General features: G+C 47.4%; 1 protein-coding gene across 2 annotated transcripts in view; it reads left to right on the top strand.

Moving 5' to 3' along the window:
• Window positions 1–312: 312 nt before the first annotated feature.
• The window catches only part of LOC144491433 (glypican-5-like), a 594,817-nt gene continuing 574,983 nt past the window's right edge, over window positions 313–20,146 (top strand). The window contains exon 1 of one of the 2 annotated variants that reach the window (XM_078209247.1): window positions 313–725. In XM_078209247.1, coding sequence (XP_078065373.1) covers window positions 560–725 — 166 coding nt within the window. In that variant the 5' untranslated portion in view covers window positions 313–559. The remainder of the gene's footprint in view (window positions 726–20,146) is intronic. The other variant, XM_078209248.1, reaches the window with a different exon arrangement.

Here is a 20,146-nt window from a genome sequence, read left to right as displayed (position 1 = left end):
CTATTCTGCATTTTAAAAAAACAAACACAAATTTCCTTTCCATCCATCAGAGATTCCTGTTCAAAATCTGGTTCACAGACTCGGGTGCAGATATCAAAGTGAGCCGGAGAGCGGCGGGGTTTGAGACAAGTGCAGCGGCTGAACAATGAGACGTTTGTTGGGGGGCGGTGGTGCTTTAAAAGAGGCTTCACAAGACTGTCAGGGCTAAGAATAGCGAGCCAATGGGCTAGCTGCTGCACACAGCCCGGATCCCCAAGCTGCCAACACACGGCACAGGCAAGTGGAGCTGTACTCCAGAGGCACTGCTGGGCCAACACTTCACCCCTGATACAGCAGCAGCAGCAGCAAGGAAGACAGCAACAGAGAGCAGACTGGACATCCCACACTCTGCCTCGCTCTCCCCCCAGGATGATGCGCTGAACTTTTAGAACTTTCTTTTTGTTTGCAAAGAGTAGGGGAGGGGGCGGGAGAGAGAGAGAAAAAACTTTCCCCCTTCTTTTTGGCTCGGGAGAGAGTTTGGGGAGTCAAGTCGTGTTGTCCAGCCTGGTTTACCTGCGCTATGGAATTGAGTCCGAAGCGGCTGAAGTGGCTCCTGCCCCTGTGCTTGTTACTCGCTCGCTTCAGTGGGGTCCACCTGAGGAGCCCAAGTTGCCATGAAGTGCGGACCGCTTTCCAACTGCGACAGATCGGACCACTGAACCTGGTGCCGGACTTTCCCGGGAGAGGTTAGTTCAGAGAGAAAAGTACAATCTCAGAAAACTATTCCAATTATCCAGCTTCTCAAACCGCTACAAATATAGCAGCGCTTGGTGATTTCTCTTTACATTTCAGCAATTGTCATGCTCCATTTGCATTCAAGGGTTTGCAAAACGTTTTTAAATATTCGGTTGCAAACGATTTATTTTGGTTATAATCTCTGATGTTCCCTAGGTGTCAACTTCCAGTCTGTTCCTGTTACACCGCTGGGGCTGCCTGCCGGGTGAGAAAGGGTTAACTGGGACAGACACTGATTAAATGCTGACACTGTCCACCAGACACTTGTCAGAGCCTTTTTAAAGAAATGACTAACTGTGATCACTGCCTGTCACCCTTTCTGGATACCTGGAGGGAGAGGAGGAGGAAGGAGATAGGAGAGGGAGGGAGGCGGAGAAGAGGTAGAATTTGGATAGGATGAGGAGGAGGTGGGAGAGAGTGGGATGAGGGTGAGAGGAAAGATAGGGGAGGAAGGATGAGGCATTAGAGATGGGGAGGGAAGAATAGGAATGAGGGAGGGGAAAGGAGAGAAGGAGAGGGATGAGGGAGGAAGTGGGGGAAGTTGGAGTGAGTGGAGGGGAGGGGAGGGATAAGGAGGTGAAAGAGGGGAGGATGGGGAGGGGAGAAGAGAGGAAGGGAGGGGGAAAGGGAGGGATGAGGGAAGGAGAAGTTGGGGAGGATGAGGGCAAGCTGAGAGAGTGGGAAGAGGGTGGAAGGAAAGTTAAGGAGGAACGAGGAGGTGGATTGAGGGGCAGGGTGAGGAGAGAGGTGGAAGGGAGGGGATGGAGGATAGAGGGGAAGATGGAAGAAAGAATGATGAATGAAAACACGGTGAATGGGGGGGAAAGAGAAGGTGAGAAGGTAGGAGGGGGACAGAGATTGGGGGTAAGGAAGAAGATGTAGGGAGGAAGTGGGAGAGTTAAAGGGGAGGGAGGGAAAGAGTATGCAACAAAGTGCCAGTCGTTATTTTGAATGTAGCTTCGAATGAAGCCAAACATTTAGAAATGATCACCATCGCTGTTATTCATGTTTATCATTGGTTTCTGCCTTTCTAAACTCAGTCTGCAAGTTAAAGCCAAGTCAATTCACACGACCATTCCCATTGTATTGCTAAATTCACATTGGAGATTTCATTTTTCTCTCAGTGAGTTTGCAATGCCAAAAGATGTGTGCTCTGTTAGGTACAGTTAGGTACATGGGGATCAAAGGGGAAGGTCTGAACTTTACCCTCCTGTGAGTGGCAAACCTCACCCCCATGCCACCCACGTGTTGGCACACATTTTAACTCTGCTGTTCAGTGTGGCTGAAGAGTGGAATGATTTCTAATTCCTTTGTAACCTCTTCTCCTTCTCTGCTGACTACTATTGCCTGGGTGTATTGATGCTGACACCATGCCCCAGTGGCCATTCCTTAGATGACAAATGCTCACAAGCTATTCTGTGGATAAAAGGTTTACTATCGCAAGAAAGGTTGAACAGGTTGGGACAATACTATTGGAGTTCAGAATAATGAGAGGTGATCTTATTGAAACATAAAAGCTGCAGAAGGGATTTGATAGGTTGGAATAGCAGGAGGCTGTTCCCTCTTGTGGGAAAGACTAGGACAAATGGACATGGTTTAAGAATAAGACATCTCCCTTTTAAGATGGCGATGAGGAGAATTTTTCCCTCAGGCTTGCTAGTGTGTGGAATTCTCTTCCCCAGAAAGCAATGGAGACTGGGTCATTGAATTTATCCAAGGCTGAGTTCGATAGATTTCTGATCAACATGGGAGTCAAGGGTTATGGGAGGGGTGGGCGGGGGGGGGGGGGGGGGGGCGGGTGGGGAGGGGGGGTGGGGCACGGGAACAGGAAAGTGGAGTGGAAAGCACAGCCAGACCAGCCATGATCTTATTGAATGGTGGAGCAGGCTCAAAGGGCTGAACGACCCACTCTTAAGTTCCATGTTCATCTGTTTCTATTCGGCCACAGGGTGCTGAGCAGCTGAGATATATGGTCATTGTTAGTGGCTGCACACTTCCTAACAGGGGGCGCCAGATATCAATTGGGACCCTTGCCTGAGTCCTTCCCCCTCCGCACTCTCTCTCTCTCTCCTAACTCAAAGCAATGATAATGCTTGAGATTAGTTAACTCAGCACAGACTGAAGCTAGAGCCTGGCGCTTCCCTACTCTGTGTGCCTTAGTTTCACCCTGCACTAACCCAGGGGTCAGAGTAAGGGTCTCGGAGCTTTGGAGATGTCAAGTTTCGTACAAATATTTTGCTGCGGCAGTACTTTTACAGGGAGCTAAGCATTTGATCTTATCTGGATCTGCCAGCACATCTGCTTTCTACTCCGTATACGATTGACAACCTTTGCCCATCCCTGACCTGTGCTGGGGTAACCTGTCCATGTCACGGGAAACCCGACCGGTCTACAATGTCCCTCAGTTGTTACAATGAATTGCAGAAGCAGACAGCACCATTTAGCCCATTGTGCCTGTGTGGGCTCTTCGGAAAAAAATAACAATTAGCCAGCCCCTTCCAGGCTCTGCTTTCGATCACAAAAAAATCACCATGTAAAACTCAGTTAGATCCAAGAATCCCTGCAGTGTAGAATGAGGCCATTCAGCCCATCAAATCTGGACCGACTCTCCAAAAGAGCATCTAACCCAGTTACACTTTCCCCAGCCTATTCCTGTAATCCTGTGCATTTACCATGGGTAATCCACCTAACCAGCACATTTGTTCTTGTTGTCTTAAATCTGCACTAGCTGCTAGTGGGGACAGTTTCACCTTATTTACTCTGTCAAAACCCTTCATAATTTTGAAAACCTCATGTTAAATCTGCCAAGAATTGAAGGTTGTGGGACTGTTCAACTGTAGGAGTGTTACTGGTTGGAATCGGGACTCAGGAACCCTCATAAATAGAGAGAGCAAAGCTCACATGCTACTTGGAGTAGTCCGATCCCATAGAGTTGGAGTCTTGGATATGATCCCAGATGTCATTCTTTATTGTTTCAATCTGTTTTTATTAATAATTTGGTTTCCAGGATGTAGCTGGAGTAATTGTTGGGTCACAGTGTGGAGTAGGAGTCAGAAAAAAGACAGAACGAGCTTACCATGTTCCTGTTGTAGGATTGGATTTGATTTGATTTATTATTGTCACATGTATTATTATACAGTGAAAAGTATTGTTTCTTGCGCGCTGTAGAGACAAAGCATACCGTTCATAGAGAAGGAAACGAGAGAGTGCAGAATGTTGTGTCACAGTTATAGTTAGGGTGTGGAGAAAGATCAGCTTAATGTCAGGTAACTGTAGCGTCAGGGAACTGGAGCAGCAGCTTGATGACCTTAGTCTAGTCAGGGAGAATGAGAGACAAATAGACATGAGTTATAGGCAAGTAGTTACACCGGGGCCTCAGGGGGAAGACACGTGGGTTACAGTTAGGAGGAGTAAAGGTCATAAGGTAACGTACCAGAGAGTACTCCAGTGGCTGTCTCTCATAATAGGAAGGGCTCGGCGACAGGTGTGAGAGGGGAGGGGTGTGAGCAATTAGTGGTGGTGTCATCTGTGGTTGTCCCCCTCCAAAACAGGTATATTGTTTTGGATAATGTGGAGGAGGATGACTCTCCAGGGGTAAGCCACAGTGACCAGGTCACTGGCACACAGTCAGGCTCTGTGGCCCGGAAAGGAAAGAGAGGGATTAGGAGAGCAATAGTGGTGGGGGACGCGTCGGTTAGAGGCACGGACGGGCGATTCTGTGGGTGCGAACAAGACTCCAGGATGGTAGTCTGCCTACCTGGTGCTGGGGTACTGGATGTCTCTGAGCGGATAGGAGGCAAATTAAAAGGGGAGGATAAAGAAACGGATGTCATTGTACACATTGGTGCAAATGACGTAGATAGGAAGAGCAGGGGGATCCTACGAGAGCAATTCAGGGAGTTGGGAAATAAGCTAAAAAGTAGGGCCTCCAGAGTGGCAATCTCTGGGCTGCTCCCAATGCCTAGGGCCAGTGAGGCTAGGAATAGGGAGATAGTACAATTGAACGCTTGGCTAAAGGACTGGTCCAGGAGGGAGGGCTTCATATTCCTGGATCACTGGGAAGTTTTCAAGAGAGGAGGGCACCTGTACAAGAAGGACGGGTCACAACTAAATTGGAAGGGCACGAATATCCTGGCTGCGAGTTTTGCTAGTACAGTTTGGGTGGGTTTAAACTAATATGGCAGGGGGGTGGGGATCAAAAAATTAGGTCTACAAGTGTAGAGACTGGGGACGAGCTTGGGGCCAGGACAAGGCTGGCAAAGAAGAAGAGCACTCTGGGGGAGGATGACCTCACTGGGCCTGGAGGTCTGGAGTGCATCTGCTTCAATGCAAGGAGCGTAGCAGGTAAGACAGACGAACTTAGGGCCTTAATGCTTACGAGGAATTTGGATGTGGTTGCGGTGACAGAGACTTGGTTGAAAGTGGGACAGGACTGGCAGCTGAATATTCCGGGGTACAAGTGTTTAAGGCGAGACAGAGGAGGGGCCAAAAGAGGTGGGGGAGTAGCAGTATTAGTTAGAGAGCATATTACAGCGGTGCAGAGGGAGGACAATTCAGAGGGGTCGTGTAACGAGTCACTGTGGGTGGAGCTCAGAAACAGGAAGGGCGCAGTCACTATGTTGGGGGTATACTACAGGCCCCCCAACAGCCCGAGGGAAGTGGAAGAACGGATATGTCAGGAGATACTGGATAGGTGCAGGAAAAATAGGGTTGTTGTAGTGGGAGACTTCAATTTCCCTGGTATAGACTGGAAATCGCGTAGGGCTGGGAGTCTGAATGGGGAGGCATTTGTAAAATGCGTACAGGAAGGTTCTTTGGAACAATATGTAGATAGCCCGACTAGAGAGGGGGCTATACTGAACCTGGTACTGGGGAATGAACCCGGTCAGGTCTTCAAAGTTTTGGTAGGGAACATGTGGCAAATAGTGACCACAATTCTGTTAGCTTCAGGAAAGTGATGGAAAAGGATGAGTGGTGTCCCAAGGGTAAGGTGTTGGATTGGGGGAAGGCTAACTTTAGTGGGGATTAGGCAGAAATTGGCAGCTGTTGATTGGGAGAGGCTGTTTGAGGGTAAATCCACATCTGGCATGTGGGAGTCTTTTAAGGAACGGTTGTTCGGGCTGCAGGATAGGCATGTGCCTGTAAAAAAGAAGGATAGGAAGGGTAGGATTCGAGAACCGTGGATAAACAGGGAAATTGAGGAATTGGTCAATAAGAAAAGAGTGGCGGATGTTAGGCCCAGCTAAAAACGGGGGGAGCTCTGGAGGAATACAAAGAAAGTAGGAAAGAACTCAAACGGGGAATTAGAAGGGCAAAAAGGGGTCACGAAATGTCCTTGGCAGACAGGATTAAGGAGAATCCCAAGGCATTTTATTCATACGTTAGGAACAAAAGGGTTGTCAGGGAAAAAATCGGACCTCTCAGGGACAAAAGTGGGGAATTATGCTTGGAGCCCAAAGAAGTAGGGGAGATCCTAAATGAATACTTTGCGTCGGTATTCACAAAGGAGAGGGATGTGTTGACTGGGAGTGTCTCGGAGGGGAGTGTTGAACCGTTGGAGAAAATCTCCATTACAAGGGAGGAAGTGTTAGGTTTTTTAGGGAATATAAAGACTGACAAATCCCCAGGGCCTGATGGAATCTATCCCAGGCTGCTCAGGGAGACGAGAGATGAAATCGCTGGGCCTCTGACGCACATCTTTGTCTCGCCACTGGACACAGGTGAGGTCCCAGAGGATTGGAGGATAGCTAATGTGGTCCCGTTATTTAAGAAGGATAGGAAGGATAACCCGGGAAATTAGAGGTCCGTGAGCTTGATGTCCGTGGTAGGGAAGTTGTTGGAGAGGATTCTTAGAGATAGGATGTATGCGCATTTAGAAAGGAATAAACTCATTCACGATAGTCAGCATGGTTTTGTGAGAGGGAGGTCCTGCATCACTAACCTGGTGGAGTTTTTTGAAGAAGTGACTAGAATGGTTGACGAGGGAAGGGCCGTGGATGTCGTCTATATGGACTTTAGTAAAGCGTTTGACAAAGTCCCTCATGGTAGGTTGGTGAAAAAGGTTGGATCTCATGGGATAAAGGGGGAGGTGGCTAGATGGGTGGAGAACTGGCTTGGTCACAGAAGACAGAGGGTGGTAGTGGAAGGGAATTTTTCCGGCTGGAGGCCTGTGACTAGTGGTGTTCCGCAGGGCTCTGTATTGGGACCTCTGCTGTTTGTGATTTATATAAACGATCTGGAAGAAGGTGTAACTGAGGTGATCAGTAAGTTTGCGGACGACACGAAAATGGCTGGACTTGCAGATAGTGAGGAACATTGTCAGAGGCTACAGAAGGATATAGATAGGCAAAGAAATGGCAGATGGAGTTCAATCCTGATAAATGCGAAGTGATGCATTTTGGTAGAACTAACGTCGGGGGGAGCTATACGATAAATGGCAGAACCATAAAGGGTGTAGATACGCAGAGGGACCTGGGTGTGCAAGTCCTTGAAGGTGACATCACAGGTGGAGAAGGTAGTGAATAAGACATATGGCATGCTTGCCTTTATAGGACGGCGCATAGAGCATAAAAGTTGGGGTCTGATGTTGCAGTTGTTTAGAACGTTGGTTCGGCCGCATTTGGAATACTGCGTCCAGTTCTGGTCGCCACACTACCAGAAGGACGTGGAGGCTTAGGAGAGAGTACAGAGGAGGTTTACCAGGATGTTGCCTGGTATGAAGGGGCTTAGTTATGAGGAGAGATTGGGTAAACTGGGGTTGTTCTCCCTGGAAAGACGGAGGATGAGGGGTGACCTAATAGAGGTGTAGAAAATTATGAAAGGCATAGATAGGGTGAACGGTGGGAGGCTTTTTCCCAGGTCGGTGGTGACGTTCAAGAGGGGCCATAGGTTCAAGGTGAGGGGGGAGGTTTAACACGGATATCAGAAGGACGTATTTTACACAGAGGGTGGTGGGGGCCTGGAATGCGCTGCTGGGCAAGGTGGTGGAGGCGGACACACTGGGAACATTTAAGACTTATCTAGATAGCCACATGAACGGAGTGGGAATGGAGGGATACAAAAAAATGGTCGAGTTTGGACCAGGGAGCGGCGCGGGCTTGGAGGGCCGAAGGGCCTGTTCCTGTGCTGTATTGTTCTTTGTTCTTTATAGGCCTAATGTAGGACATTACCCAGGCAGGCTTACTGCAGCCCCTGAGTGAGGACAGGACATAACTGTGATTCATCCTATAGTCAAATAGTCTGCAGATATTCAGGAGTTTTCTGGGTCTTCACTGTTGGAAAAGGAAGGGGCCCCATTGGTTTACCACTTTGGGAAATTGAGCACCTGGTACAGCATTTGGGACCATAGAATCACTCCAGTGCAGAAGGAGGCCATTTGACCCATTGAGTTTGCTCAGAGTCTCAAAGGGAATCCCATCCAGGCCCTTCTCTCCCCCCTCGCCACCTAAGCTACACATCTTCGGTAGTAAGGAGCCAGCAAACTAGCACCTCCAATATGGGAAAGATATATGTGAGGCTCTGCAAGGCTGTTGGCACCTGCAGAACTGAAGAAGTTGGTGCCTTCCGCAGACCAGCGGAGAAATGTCTTATTAATGTGTGGCTGCTGAGCTCAGGGGACAGGCTACAGTAAAATCTTTGTAAAACTTTACTGATTTTCTCTTTAAATAATGATTTGCATTTATAGAGCTCTTAATAGCCACTGAACTTTTTGAAGTGTTGTCGCTGGTACAATGGAGGAGGCACAGCACTTGATTTGTGCACTGCAAGATCCCAAAAACAGGAACGTGAAAATGACCAGAAAATCTGTTTGTGATGTTGGTTGAAGGATAGATATTGGCCATGATAATAATTCTTGGCATTTTTTAGTCCACCTGTGAGGGAAAGTTGACCTCAGCTTAATGTCTCATAAGAACAAAGAAAATTACAGCACAGGAACAGGCCCTTCGGCCCTCCAAGCCTGCACCGACCATGCTGCCCATTTGAACTAAAGCCTCCTACCCTTCCAGGGACTATATCCCTCCATTCCCATCCTATTCATGTATTTATCCAGACGCCCCTTAAAAGTCACTATCGTATCTGCTTCCACTACCTCCCCTGGCAGCGAATTCCAGGCACCCATCATCCTCTGTGTAAAAACATTTGCTTTGTACATCTCCTTTAAACCTTGGCCCTCACACTTGAAACCTATGCCCCCTAGTAATTGACTCTTCCACCCTGGGAAAAAGCCTCTGACTATCCACTCAGTCTATGCCCCTCAATCTTGTAGACTTCTGTCAGGTCACCCCTCAATCTCCATCGGTTCTAGTGAGAACAAACCAAGTTTCTCCAACCTCTCGTCATAGCTAATGCCGTCCATACCAGGCAACATCCTGGTAAATCTTTTCTGTACCCTCTCCAAAGCCTCCACATCCTTCTGGTAGTGTGGCAACCAGAATTGAACACTATATTCCAAGTGCGGCCTAACTAAGGTTCTATAAAGCTGCAACATGACTCGCCAATTTTTAAACTCAATGCCCCGGCCAATGAAGGCAAGCATGTCGTATGCTTTCTTGACTACCTTCTCCACCTGCGTTACCACTTTCAGTGAACCGTGTACCTGTACATCCAGATCCCTTTGCCTATCAATACTCCTAAGGGTTCTGCCATTTACTGTACATTGCCTATCTGTATTAGACCTTCCAAAATGTATTACCTCACATTTGTCTGGATTAAACTCCATCTGCTATCTCTCCGCCCAAGTCTCCAACTGATCTATATCCTGCTGTATCCTCTGATGGTCCTCATCGCTATCCACAAATCCACCAACCTTTGTGTCGTCCGCAAACTTACTAATCAATCCAGTTACATTTTCCTCCAAATCATTTATATATATTACAAACAGCAAAGGTCCCAGCACTGATCCCTGAGGAACACCACTTGTCATGATGTGGAAATGCCGGCGTTGGACTGGGGTAAACACAGTAAGGAGTCTAACAACACCAGGTTAACGTCCAACAGGTTTATTTGGTAGCAAACGCCACTAGCTTTCGGAGCGCTGCTCCTTCGTCAGATGGAGTGGAAATCTGCTCTCAAACAGGGCACTTGATTTTGTCTCTGTGCCTTGTTTGAGAGCAGATTTCCACTCCATCTGACGAAGGAGCAGCGCTCCGAAAGCTAGTGGCGTTTGCTACCAAATAAACCTGTTGGACTTTAACCTGGTGTTGTGAGACTCTTTACCGTGAACACCACTTGTCACAGCCCTCCATTCAGAAACGCACCCTTCCACTGCTACCCTCTGTCTTCTTTGACCAAGCCAGTTTTGTATCCACCTTGCCAGCTCACCTCTGATCCCATGCGACGTCACCTTCTGCACCAGTCTGCCATGAGGGACCTTGTCAAAGGCCTTACTGAAGTCCATGTAGACAACATCCATTGCCCTACCCTCATCAATCATCTTCGTCACTTCCTCGAAAAACTCGATCAAGTTCGTGAGACATGACCTCCCCGTCACAAAACCATGTATACTGAATACCATTATGCTGCTCTATTGCTGGTTGTTGTTGTTGGTGTTTGGGAGCAAAATAATTTTCCTATGTTAAAATGGAATCACGAAAAATAGCTTGGGAAGCACTGGCCAAATATCTGGCGTGGGAATTGAATCCACAACCTAGGGGATTTTCACAGTAACTTCATTGCAGTGTTAATGTAAGTCTACTTATGACAGTAATAAATAAACTTTTTAAAAAACTGATTCAGGTGCAGATGTATTATCAAATGAGTTAAGGTTAGAAGTGGAATTATGGCATTTAGGGTAAGACTCCCTTACAGATTGCAGTTTTACTCTTGTCGGTTTGTGTCCACAACAACACAGCTGCATCAAGGATTATCTGGTGATCCACGAAAGGTTACAGCACCCTCAATAAGCTTTTGGAAGAGTCTTGAAGAGTTTAGCGTGAAATATGAGGCCCGGGACAAAACCCATTGATAGAATTCCAGGTCTGTGACCTGTGTTTTGGCAATCGCAGTCCTTAATTCTGTTTACAATAAGGGCATTTAGTTTAAATAGTGACTGAGAAAATCGTTCTGAAATTGCCTGGGACTTCTGGGATTGACTTCCGTGATTTGGTTCAATTTATTTTAGCATGGCTTTAGGGCTTTGTTGGCAATTGTGATTATCTTCCAGGCAGAATTTCTCCAGAAACTCCCGACTCAAATTCTGCCAAGTTAGCAATTGCCACAGGTTTTTAGTACGGATCTCATGTCTGCTTGGGATTTGAAGCCTTGTCAGGCACTGTCTATGCTGTTGAGTGAAGTTTCTTTGGGCCACTATGTGGCTGCAGTACAAAGCCTTGTCATACTACAGCTGCCACGGTGTAAAGGCTTGTTGGGCACCGTATTTATGTTAGGGTTACACCTCTCAACACCATGTTCTACAAACAACTGTCACCTCATTGTAAAACCAGTCCATTGGTGTCATGTGAGCTTTCTAAATCTGCTGACATACTCAAGTGCAGTATATATTGGGCAAATATTTCCTTGGCAGGTGAGTTAATTGAAAGTCATTGAAATATCCTCAAAAATTTTTGTACAGGACTCTTCCTGTTGTTCGGCAAATTATCTGCACTATATTGATTATTCGCCCTGAAGAGTTTTAATTTCCTACCTGTTTGGATAACACTGACCCAGGTGTAATACTAACCTGTTCAGGCCTAATGGGGTGAGGTTCCCCGGTTATTGTATGCAATGCTATCGTTGACAAAAGGTTTTCCTCTGCTCGGGAATCGTAAAGAAACACGCGATTCCAGTTTGGCAAGTGTTACTGACCTTCTAATTTTTAGTGTGTGAAGCTGCTATCACTGTTGGCAGAGGAAATTTGTCTCCACAGAATCACCCTCCTGTAACAATCTCGCCGGGGCCAGTCTTCCATCACCAACACTCTTTACTTACACCGTGAATAAAGCTTCTGCAGCTACAATTCACAAGTCAAAGCCCTGAGACCTACAGTACCCGGTCCGAGCAGACACAGCTGCTTTTAAGTTCCCGCTGCTCCTTTCCTATTGGGTGAGCCATCGTTCGTTCGGTAGGGGAACTCATTCTCCACCAGACCAATGGGGAGATCTGTTTGTGATCCCAAAATGTCCTCCATGGCCATTATAACACCTCCCCATCCCCAGATCTGCTTGGTTTGCATCGAGTTATCTGCCCTCACCCAGGAAAGCAGGCAGGTTGTGGAGTGCAGTTAATCTCCCTTCCCTACAGCAAGAGGAAATCAGCCCCTGATTGTGTGGTAAACATCTGAATACATCTGAAGAATGTTTGCATGAGTGAGGAACTGAGGGGTGCTATCACCTGTGGAAAGGCACCCCATACTGAGGTAGTGATGCAAGAGGATGACAGGAGGACACAGTTTTGAGGGGGGGTGGAGCAGGGAAACAGAGAGTCTGGGACATTCTGGGAAACTGCAAGTGGGCCTCACTTGTTAACACTGAGAGTACGCACTGCACATCGTTTCCTCTGTTGGCCAGATGTCTGACAGATACAGAGAAGTGCCACCATATTTTCAGTCTCCAATTAAGCTACTGGGGAATGTACAACTACCTGCAGGATTTCTGCTTGCTCAAAATAAAAGACGGTGAATTATTGATGGGACAACAAAAACATGAGTAGGCCATTACCCTATTCTGGTATTCTTTGGGCCTGTCTGATCTGTGCCTCCGTTTGATTCCCATATCCAACAAAAATCTATCAATCTCTGTCTTGAATTCTTCAGTTAACTCTTGGGCAGCACGGTAGCACAGCGGCTGGCATTGCTGCCCCACAGCTCCAGGGACCTGGGTTTGATTCCCAGCTTGGATCATTGTGTGGAGTTTGCACGTTCTCCTCGTGTCTGCGTGGATTTCCTCCAGGTGTTCCGGTTCCCTCCCATAGTCCAAAGATGTGCGGGTTAGGGTATTGGCCATGCTAAAATTGCCCCTTAGTGTCCCGGGATGCGTAGGTTAGGGGGATTAGTGGGGTAAATATGTAGGGTTACGGGGATAGAGCCGAGGTGGGATTGTTGTCAGTGCAGACTCGATGGGCCGAATGGCTTCCTTCTGCACTGTTGGGATTCTATGATCCACAGCTTTTTGGAGAAGTTCCAGATCTCCACTACTTCATATTATTTTCCTAAATAGCCTGTAATTTTATGATTGCACTACCTCGTTCTGGATCTCCCCCGCCAACCCCGGAGAAACGTTTCTCTGTATCTGCCCTGTGAAATCATTTTAAACATCGTTCATTATGTCCTCATACTTTAACTTTTGAAGGCCAGGATTCGCTCTGGTCCCAGTTAGATTAGCCAAGTGAGAGTTAATGTGATCTGCCCAGAGCGCACATCGGTAGCAGGGTTGGCTAACTAATTAAGTCTCATGACATATAGGTAACTGCTTGGCTTTTTAGGGCTTTGATGACTGTTATCTTGAGTGAATGGTGTAATGTCCGAACTATGTTAGGAGTTGTGGGTTTTAAACAAAAAGATAAAAATGTGGATTGCACATGTAGGCCGGAATTTTACTGTCCAGTCTGCCAGGGGAATCGGAGTGGGCAAGGGGCGGACTGTTGGAAGCTCCATTGACCTCAAGCGGGATTTTATGGTTTCGGGACGAGCGAGGTCGTAAATTCCTGCCCGCAGATTCAAACTAACAACACAGGTTTATTGCAGCAACTGTTGACTGTTCAGAGTGGAAAATCAAACTAAAACAGGAGCCTGTGAAACACCCCAGTGACATCACCATAAAACCATGTGACCGGCTCTTAAAGCAATCATGCAACTACTTAAATATGTAACAACTGGGAAAAATCCTAGCTTTCAGTGATGGGGCATGGCTGCCCAAGGGAGGGGCAAAAGGGTGTGGCTGCCTGAGGGAGAGAGGTCGAGACATGGCTGCCCGAGGGAGAGAGGTCGAGACATGGCTGCCCGAGGGAGGGAGGTTGCTGTGTAGCAGCCCTAAGAAGGGTCTTTGTGGACAGAGGGAGGGAGCTATCTGACACAGGGAAGGTTAATCTCCACTGAAGGCAGATTTAGCTAGAGAGTGGGGAGATCAAGGGTGCTTAAGGGTAGGTCAGTGGCAGGTTGGGAGAGTAATGGAGAGTATAGAGCACAGTTGATTGAGGCAGAGTTGAGGATGACAGTTGGCAGGTCAGGGGTGACAGGCGAGTGCGGGGGGGGAGGAAGCTTGATGGTGATGGGGTGGCAGAATGGGAGGCGAATGACAGTCAGTTAATGAAGATGGCTGGAGGGTTATGGAGAGCAGGGCTACGATGATGAGGGGAGGGTTGAGGATGCTAGAGGGAAATTCAAAGGTGATTGAGGGTGATGGCTTGGAGATCTAGAGTCAGAATGCAGAAAGATAGCTGCCATAGCTGGAAGAGGTGAATGGAGACCAGGTTGAGGGGAGAGTTGGCTACAGTGGGGTGTGTGGAGACTAGGGTGTCACTATTCACAGCAGTGGTCCACAACCTCAAGTCAGGAAGGAGGGCCAAATAGACTGTGCTGACCAGGTCCATGCTAGCTTTCTGTCTGGTGCTCATTTCAGGCAGACAGAATGGGTCACATGCACCCAGTGTTTTGTGATGTTGCAGTAGAGGAGAAGAGGAACTGGCAGAGGATGGCCCAGGGCCCAGTGCAGCAATGGTGTGTTGTGGCCTACATAACTTTGCGCAACAAAGAGAAGAGGAATTGGTAACAAGGGAAATGGAGAAGACGGATTCATTCTCAGAGAGGATGATGACTGGGAAGAATCAGAAATCAGAGGTGACGCATGCTGCACCAGCTACAGATGTTACAGCGATGGAGTGATATACCAGACAGGCCCATGACACCCACATGGAATCCTGATTTCAACCAGAGTGATCCTTCAGGATCTCTTGATTTCCATCTCAGTATATATCGCTGTGGAAGTTTAATCATATCTGGCACATCCCTCCAGACCAACCCGACAGGCCCGTAACCTCTGACACCTCAAAGAGAAAAGGCTGCAGGCCCTTGGTGTAAACAAGCCCATGTACATGGCCCCATGTAAGTCTCACACACATCTGACTTGAAGGTGGTCACACACGTCTCAGTCACACATGAGGTTCGATTCCCGGCTCGGGTCACTGTCTGTGTGGAGTTTGCACATTCTCCTCGTGTCTGCGTGGGTTTTCTCCGGGTGCTCCGGTTTCCTCCCACAGTCCAAAGATGTGCGTGTTAGGTTGATTGGCCATGCTAAAATTGCCCTTAGTGTCCTGGGATGCGTAGGTTAGAGGGATTAGTGGGTAAATATATAGGGATATGGGGGTAGGGCCTGGGTGGGATTGTGGTCGGTGCAGACTTGATGGGCCGAATGGCCTCTTTCTGTGCTGTAGGGTTTCTAAGATTCTAAGACATGCTCCAATCCTGAGAAGACTTTGCCAAGAATTTGATCTTTTTACCTGCAAAATATGGATGGTGTCAGCTGCTTGCTGGAACAAAGGTTTCTGAGTGGTGACAGGGGAGTAAAACGAGCTGGCAATTGCCAGTGAGCCTCCACTCCCCTAACCTAGTAAAGGCTGACAAACATCAAAACTCGAGAAGCTCAGATTTGCCACTACTTGCCAATATAGTAACATGGGAGGCAGTCCAAAGCAGATTCACCAGGCAAATTCCTGGGATGAGAGGGTTCTCCTATCAAGAGAGACTAAATAGTCTGGCTCTGTATTCCTTGGAGTTTAGAAGAGTGAGGGCTGACCTTATTCAAACATGTAAGATCCTGAGGGGGCTTGACAGGGTAGATGGTGAGATGTTTTCACTCGTGGGAGAGTCTCGAATGAGGAGACACAGCTACAAGATAAAAAGCCGTTCATTGAAAACTAAGGTGTGTAGAAATTCCTTCTCGCACAGGGTGGCGAATCTCTGGAATTCTCTGCTCCAAAGGGTATTGGAAGCTGGATCATTAGAAGTATTTAAAGTGGAGGTGGATAAATATTCAATAGATCGAGAAATAGGGGGCAATGGGGAAATGGCACAGAATAGAAGTTGAGGCCAGTATAGATCAGCTATGATTGTATTGAATGGTGGGGCAGGATTGAAGGGCTTGGTGGCCAACTCCTAGTTCCATTTCTTGTGTTCTTGTTTACTTGTCCCTGCTAAGTCACGTGTCCCATTTCTGAATGGGGTAACAATAGGTGATTGGGATCAGCAGGTGGGCAGGGGATGGCAGCAGCCCCAAGGAACAAAGTGTAGCAGAAGGGTGGGAGGAGTTTAAGGTCAAAACCCATGTCTTAGACAGTCATAATGATACTGCTGGCTTTCAGGCCATGCATGCCTGTCCAGGTTCCATTGAGATAAGGCAGCCAAATCATCAACCTTGTTAGCTAGCTGCAGGACCAATAACTTGCTGTCTGCCCTCGCTGTACAATTAGCTTGGCCCCTTGACTCTGCATTGGCTAACCACTGCAGGATTGTGCATGGCCAGCCATTATGGCTCCGAGCAAAGTTGCGTGCACTCCAGGTCCTGCCATTGGGACTCGTGCCGCTGCTGCAGGATTCCTCTCACCGTATCAAGAATAGGTTTATAGCAGAGTGCATTCTGAGGAGCATGGTAAGAGATAGAACTATTTCTTTGTGTTGTCATATTTATTTAGACCCTGCATTTTAAAAATCATTTTGAGTGTTCTACTTTGAAGTTGTTCTCTTCAGTCCACAATCTGTCAGCTCCCTTCCTTGCTGTTAGTAAACAAGCCGTTCCAAGAATTACAACCACATTCTTTTGGCCTTTCAGTGTTTGAAGCAAAAATATTATTCATTTTGTTCATACTTGCATATGCAGTGGGTGGGAAGGTGACAGATGTTTTCTGTCCAGTGCAGCTTTGAAACCAGCTGTTCAGGGTACTGTGCAGTCATGGCCTTGGAAGAAACATCCACTTCACGGCTTGACAGAATGTTAACCAGCCTGTAAGCCCTTCCCCTACTTTACATTATCCCCAAGGATAGAGTGTGAAAATATGATTTAAAAAAACCAACCCACCAGCGTGCAAAAACAGGACATTCTGTCAGCCTTGTTCACAACAGGTTGTCTAGGGTTTAGAAGAAGCTGTAAAATGTAAGATGCCAGTGGGAGTCCAGCATTTAGCGATGCATCACTTCTTCTCGATGTTGCAGTAGAGGAGAAGACGTACTAGTGTTAATAGAGTGAGCAGAGTTCGATTCCTGAGAGTATGGTGCCAGTTGGTGTTTGGGCAAAATTTTAAAAGTTAGACAGAAGATGGGCAGTGGTGGGGACCCTTGCGATGTGGATTATGATTATGTGGGTTCTCAAGGTCCTCATCTTTATTCGGTTGGGGGGGGGGGTGCAACAGGTTTGCATTGATTCTTTAGTTGGGTCACACAAAGTAGAATCATAATCTTTACTTTTATTCATTCATGAGATATGGGGATTGCTGTATAGGCTAGCATGTTTTTTCCATCCCTAATTGCCCTTGAAAAGACAGCGGTGAGCCGCCTTTTCAAAATGCTGCAGTCTGTGGTTTACGTACATTCACAGAGTTGTAAAGAAATTAGTTCCAGGACCTTGAAGGGATGCTGATATAGTTCCAGATCAGGATGGTGTGTGACTTGGAAGGGGGGCTTCCAGATGGTGGTGTTCCAATGCATCTGCTGCCCTTGTCCTAAGTGGCAGAGGGTGTGGGTTTGGAAGGTGCTGTCGAAGGTGGATTGGCAAGTTGCTGCAGTGCATCTTATATATGGTTCACACTGCTGTCACTGTGCATCAGTGGTGGAAGGAGTGAATGTCTAAGGTGGTAAATGGGTTGCCAATCAAACAGGCTGCTTTGTCCTGGATGATGTCAGGCTGGTTGAGTGTTGTTGGAGATGCACTCAGCCAGGCAAGTGGAGACCATTTCATCACACTCCTGACTTGTGGCTTGTAGATGGGGAACAGTAAGGAGATGAGTTACTCAATTCGAAAACAAGAAAGCAGCTCTATAGATGGCTGAAGGCTAACGTCCAGCACAAAACCCATGTGGACAAGTGGAGAAAGCACAGGAGACGCAGCAGTTAGCAGACAACCGTGATGCGCAAGGATTCTATAGCACAGCTAGCCATAGAGCTGCTTTTCTGCTTTCGAGTTGGGTTGCTGTTTCCGGTTCAGATTAAGATTAGAAAGGTCAACATATGGCTTCATACCTTATGCAGGAGAGAAAATTTCATGTTCATAGAAATGTAGAAAATAGGAGCAAAGTAGGCCATTGGGCCCTTTGAGCCTGCTCTGCCTATCATTATGATCATGGCTGATCATCCAACCTGATCCCACCTTCCTCCCATATCGTTTGATCCCCATCACCCCAAGAGCTTTATCTAACTCCTTCTTGAAAGCAAACAATGTCTTGGCCTCAACATCTTTCTGTGGTAGCAAATTCTATAGGCTTACCACTTACTGGGTGAAGAGATTTCTGCTCATCTGAGTCCCAAAAGATTTATCTTGTATCCTCAGACTGCGACCCCTGGTTCTGGACACCTCCACCATCAGGAACATACTTCCTGCATCTACTCTGTCTAGTCTATTCGCGTGATTTTGGTGTAACTTCTGGAACAAGGGACTAATATAGGAGAGACTCACTAACCCAACCCAAGTGCACTGCATCCATCAAATGAGGAGGGATAGGCTGGCTCCCTTCTTTTCCCATTCCACATGTGAGTGCAACAGGATTTGTTTGAAGATATGGCTGTCAATTCAATGCATGTTTAGCTGTTTATGTGCTGGTACTGTGGTGTAAAAGACACACAGGCAGGTTTCTTATAAGTTTTAAATATAAAAGGGAAGAGTATTTATTATACTTAACACCCAATATAAATAAATATGATACATACACACACCTAAGTTACAAAGTGAGAGGATAGTTTAAGCAATTTAAAAAATCTAATTAAATTCAGTGGTATACGAATCTTGTAGATTGATGTCTAGATGGTTTTAGGCTGGGATCGATGGTCCTTCAGGATTCAGTGTCGAGCCAGTTTAAAGATGTTGATTTATCTGTTTACTTGGAGGCAGTTGCCGATGAGTTGATTCTTAAAACATTGCAGCATGTGGATGGTCAAACTACAGGCGGGGCTCAAGTTTGCAAGCTGGATGGAGAGAGAGAAAGAGTGTATCCACTCGGGGTTCTGCTTCTTTATTGTCTCCTTCTGTTTTGTGGCTTGGTGAAAAGCTGTTACTTAAAAACAAAAGACAGAGTTAGTTGTTTCATCACTTGATTTTCTCTCTCCAACTGACTAGTTACCCAAACATGGTTGCATCAAGTTGATTCCATGTCCATGGTTTGACATGATTAAGGCATGGCTGGATGAGTTCCTTTCGCAATCAGAGTCCATGGTCCAAAGTGATTGTGGGGATTCTCCCAAAAAATTCTAAGTTCCCAATGTGTGGCAAAAAGGGAGTAAATCCCACTGGTTTTTTCAGCGTGATTTCTAGAATGAATATCTGGCACTCTGTGCATCACAGAGTGTTCTAGTGGGATTCCATCTGAAAATCTGAGGGTGGGGCCTATTCCTGCCCGAGAGGCCAGCAGCATAGTGTTGGGTGGGTCACTGTGCATGCGCTGATCTGTTAACACAGAGATTGGTGCACGTGCAGTGACCCCCCCATTGCCGGCTTCCAGATCGCTGATCAGCCCAATTGCTGGCCAGCCTTGCAACCCCCTCCTCGCTGGCTTTCTCCCCAGCCCCCCCCCCCCCCCCCCCCCCCACAATGGACAGTCCTGACCCCCCCCCCCCACAATCCTGCTGACCAGCCCCAACCAACCCCCCCAATCCGATGACCAGTCCCGATCACCCTCACTCCCTCCCACTCCCAGTGATCCCAATTGCAGAGTGGCAGCAGGTCCTCCCACCCCCCACCGACCAACCCCCAGTAGGCCTCACCCCTTTGGCACTGCCCGATGCCTGGTGGACAGTGCCAGTTTGCCCTTTGGGCAGTGCCAGGGTGTCAGGCTGGCACTGCAAGGTTGGCACTGCCCAAGAGGCACCCCACCATTACTCCTGACCTCCTGGGAGGCCTCAGTGGTCTCTGTTCCCTCCAGCAGGGCCTGTTCCCTGTTAGTGGGGAGCAGTTGTAAACAATGCTGGAGGAAACCATTCCCGGCAAGGGAGGGTGGGTGGAGGAGTGAAATGAGATTGGAAAATTCAGACCCAGGCCTGCTAATTGTATGGAAATACTAATTTCCATATGATAATCTCTAAATTATACTAAAAAAACTAGAGCAGTGCAGCAGGCTGGGAGAATCGCCCCATTATGTCTAATGCTTGTTCCCCATCCAGGTGATTGTATGGATGATTCACACTCCTTCAGGGAGATTGTCTCTGATGAGGTTTTCTGGACAGACTAACTCCATTTTAATG

The sequence above is a fragment of the Mustelus asterias genome, chromosome 3, assembly GCF_964213995.1.
Source record: "Mustelus asterias chromosome 3, sMusAst1.hap1.1, whole genome shotgun sequence".
Taxonomy (NCBI): domain Eukaryota; kingdom Metazoa; phylum Chordata; class Chondrichthyes; order Carcharhiniformes; family Triakidae; genus Mustelus; species Mustelus asterias.
This window is presented reverse-complemented; position numbering and strand designations above follow the sequence as displayed.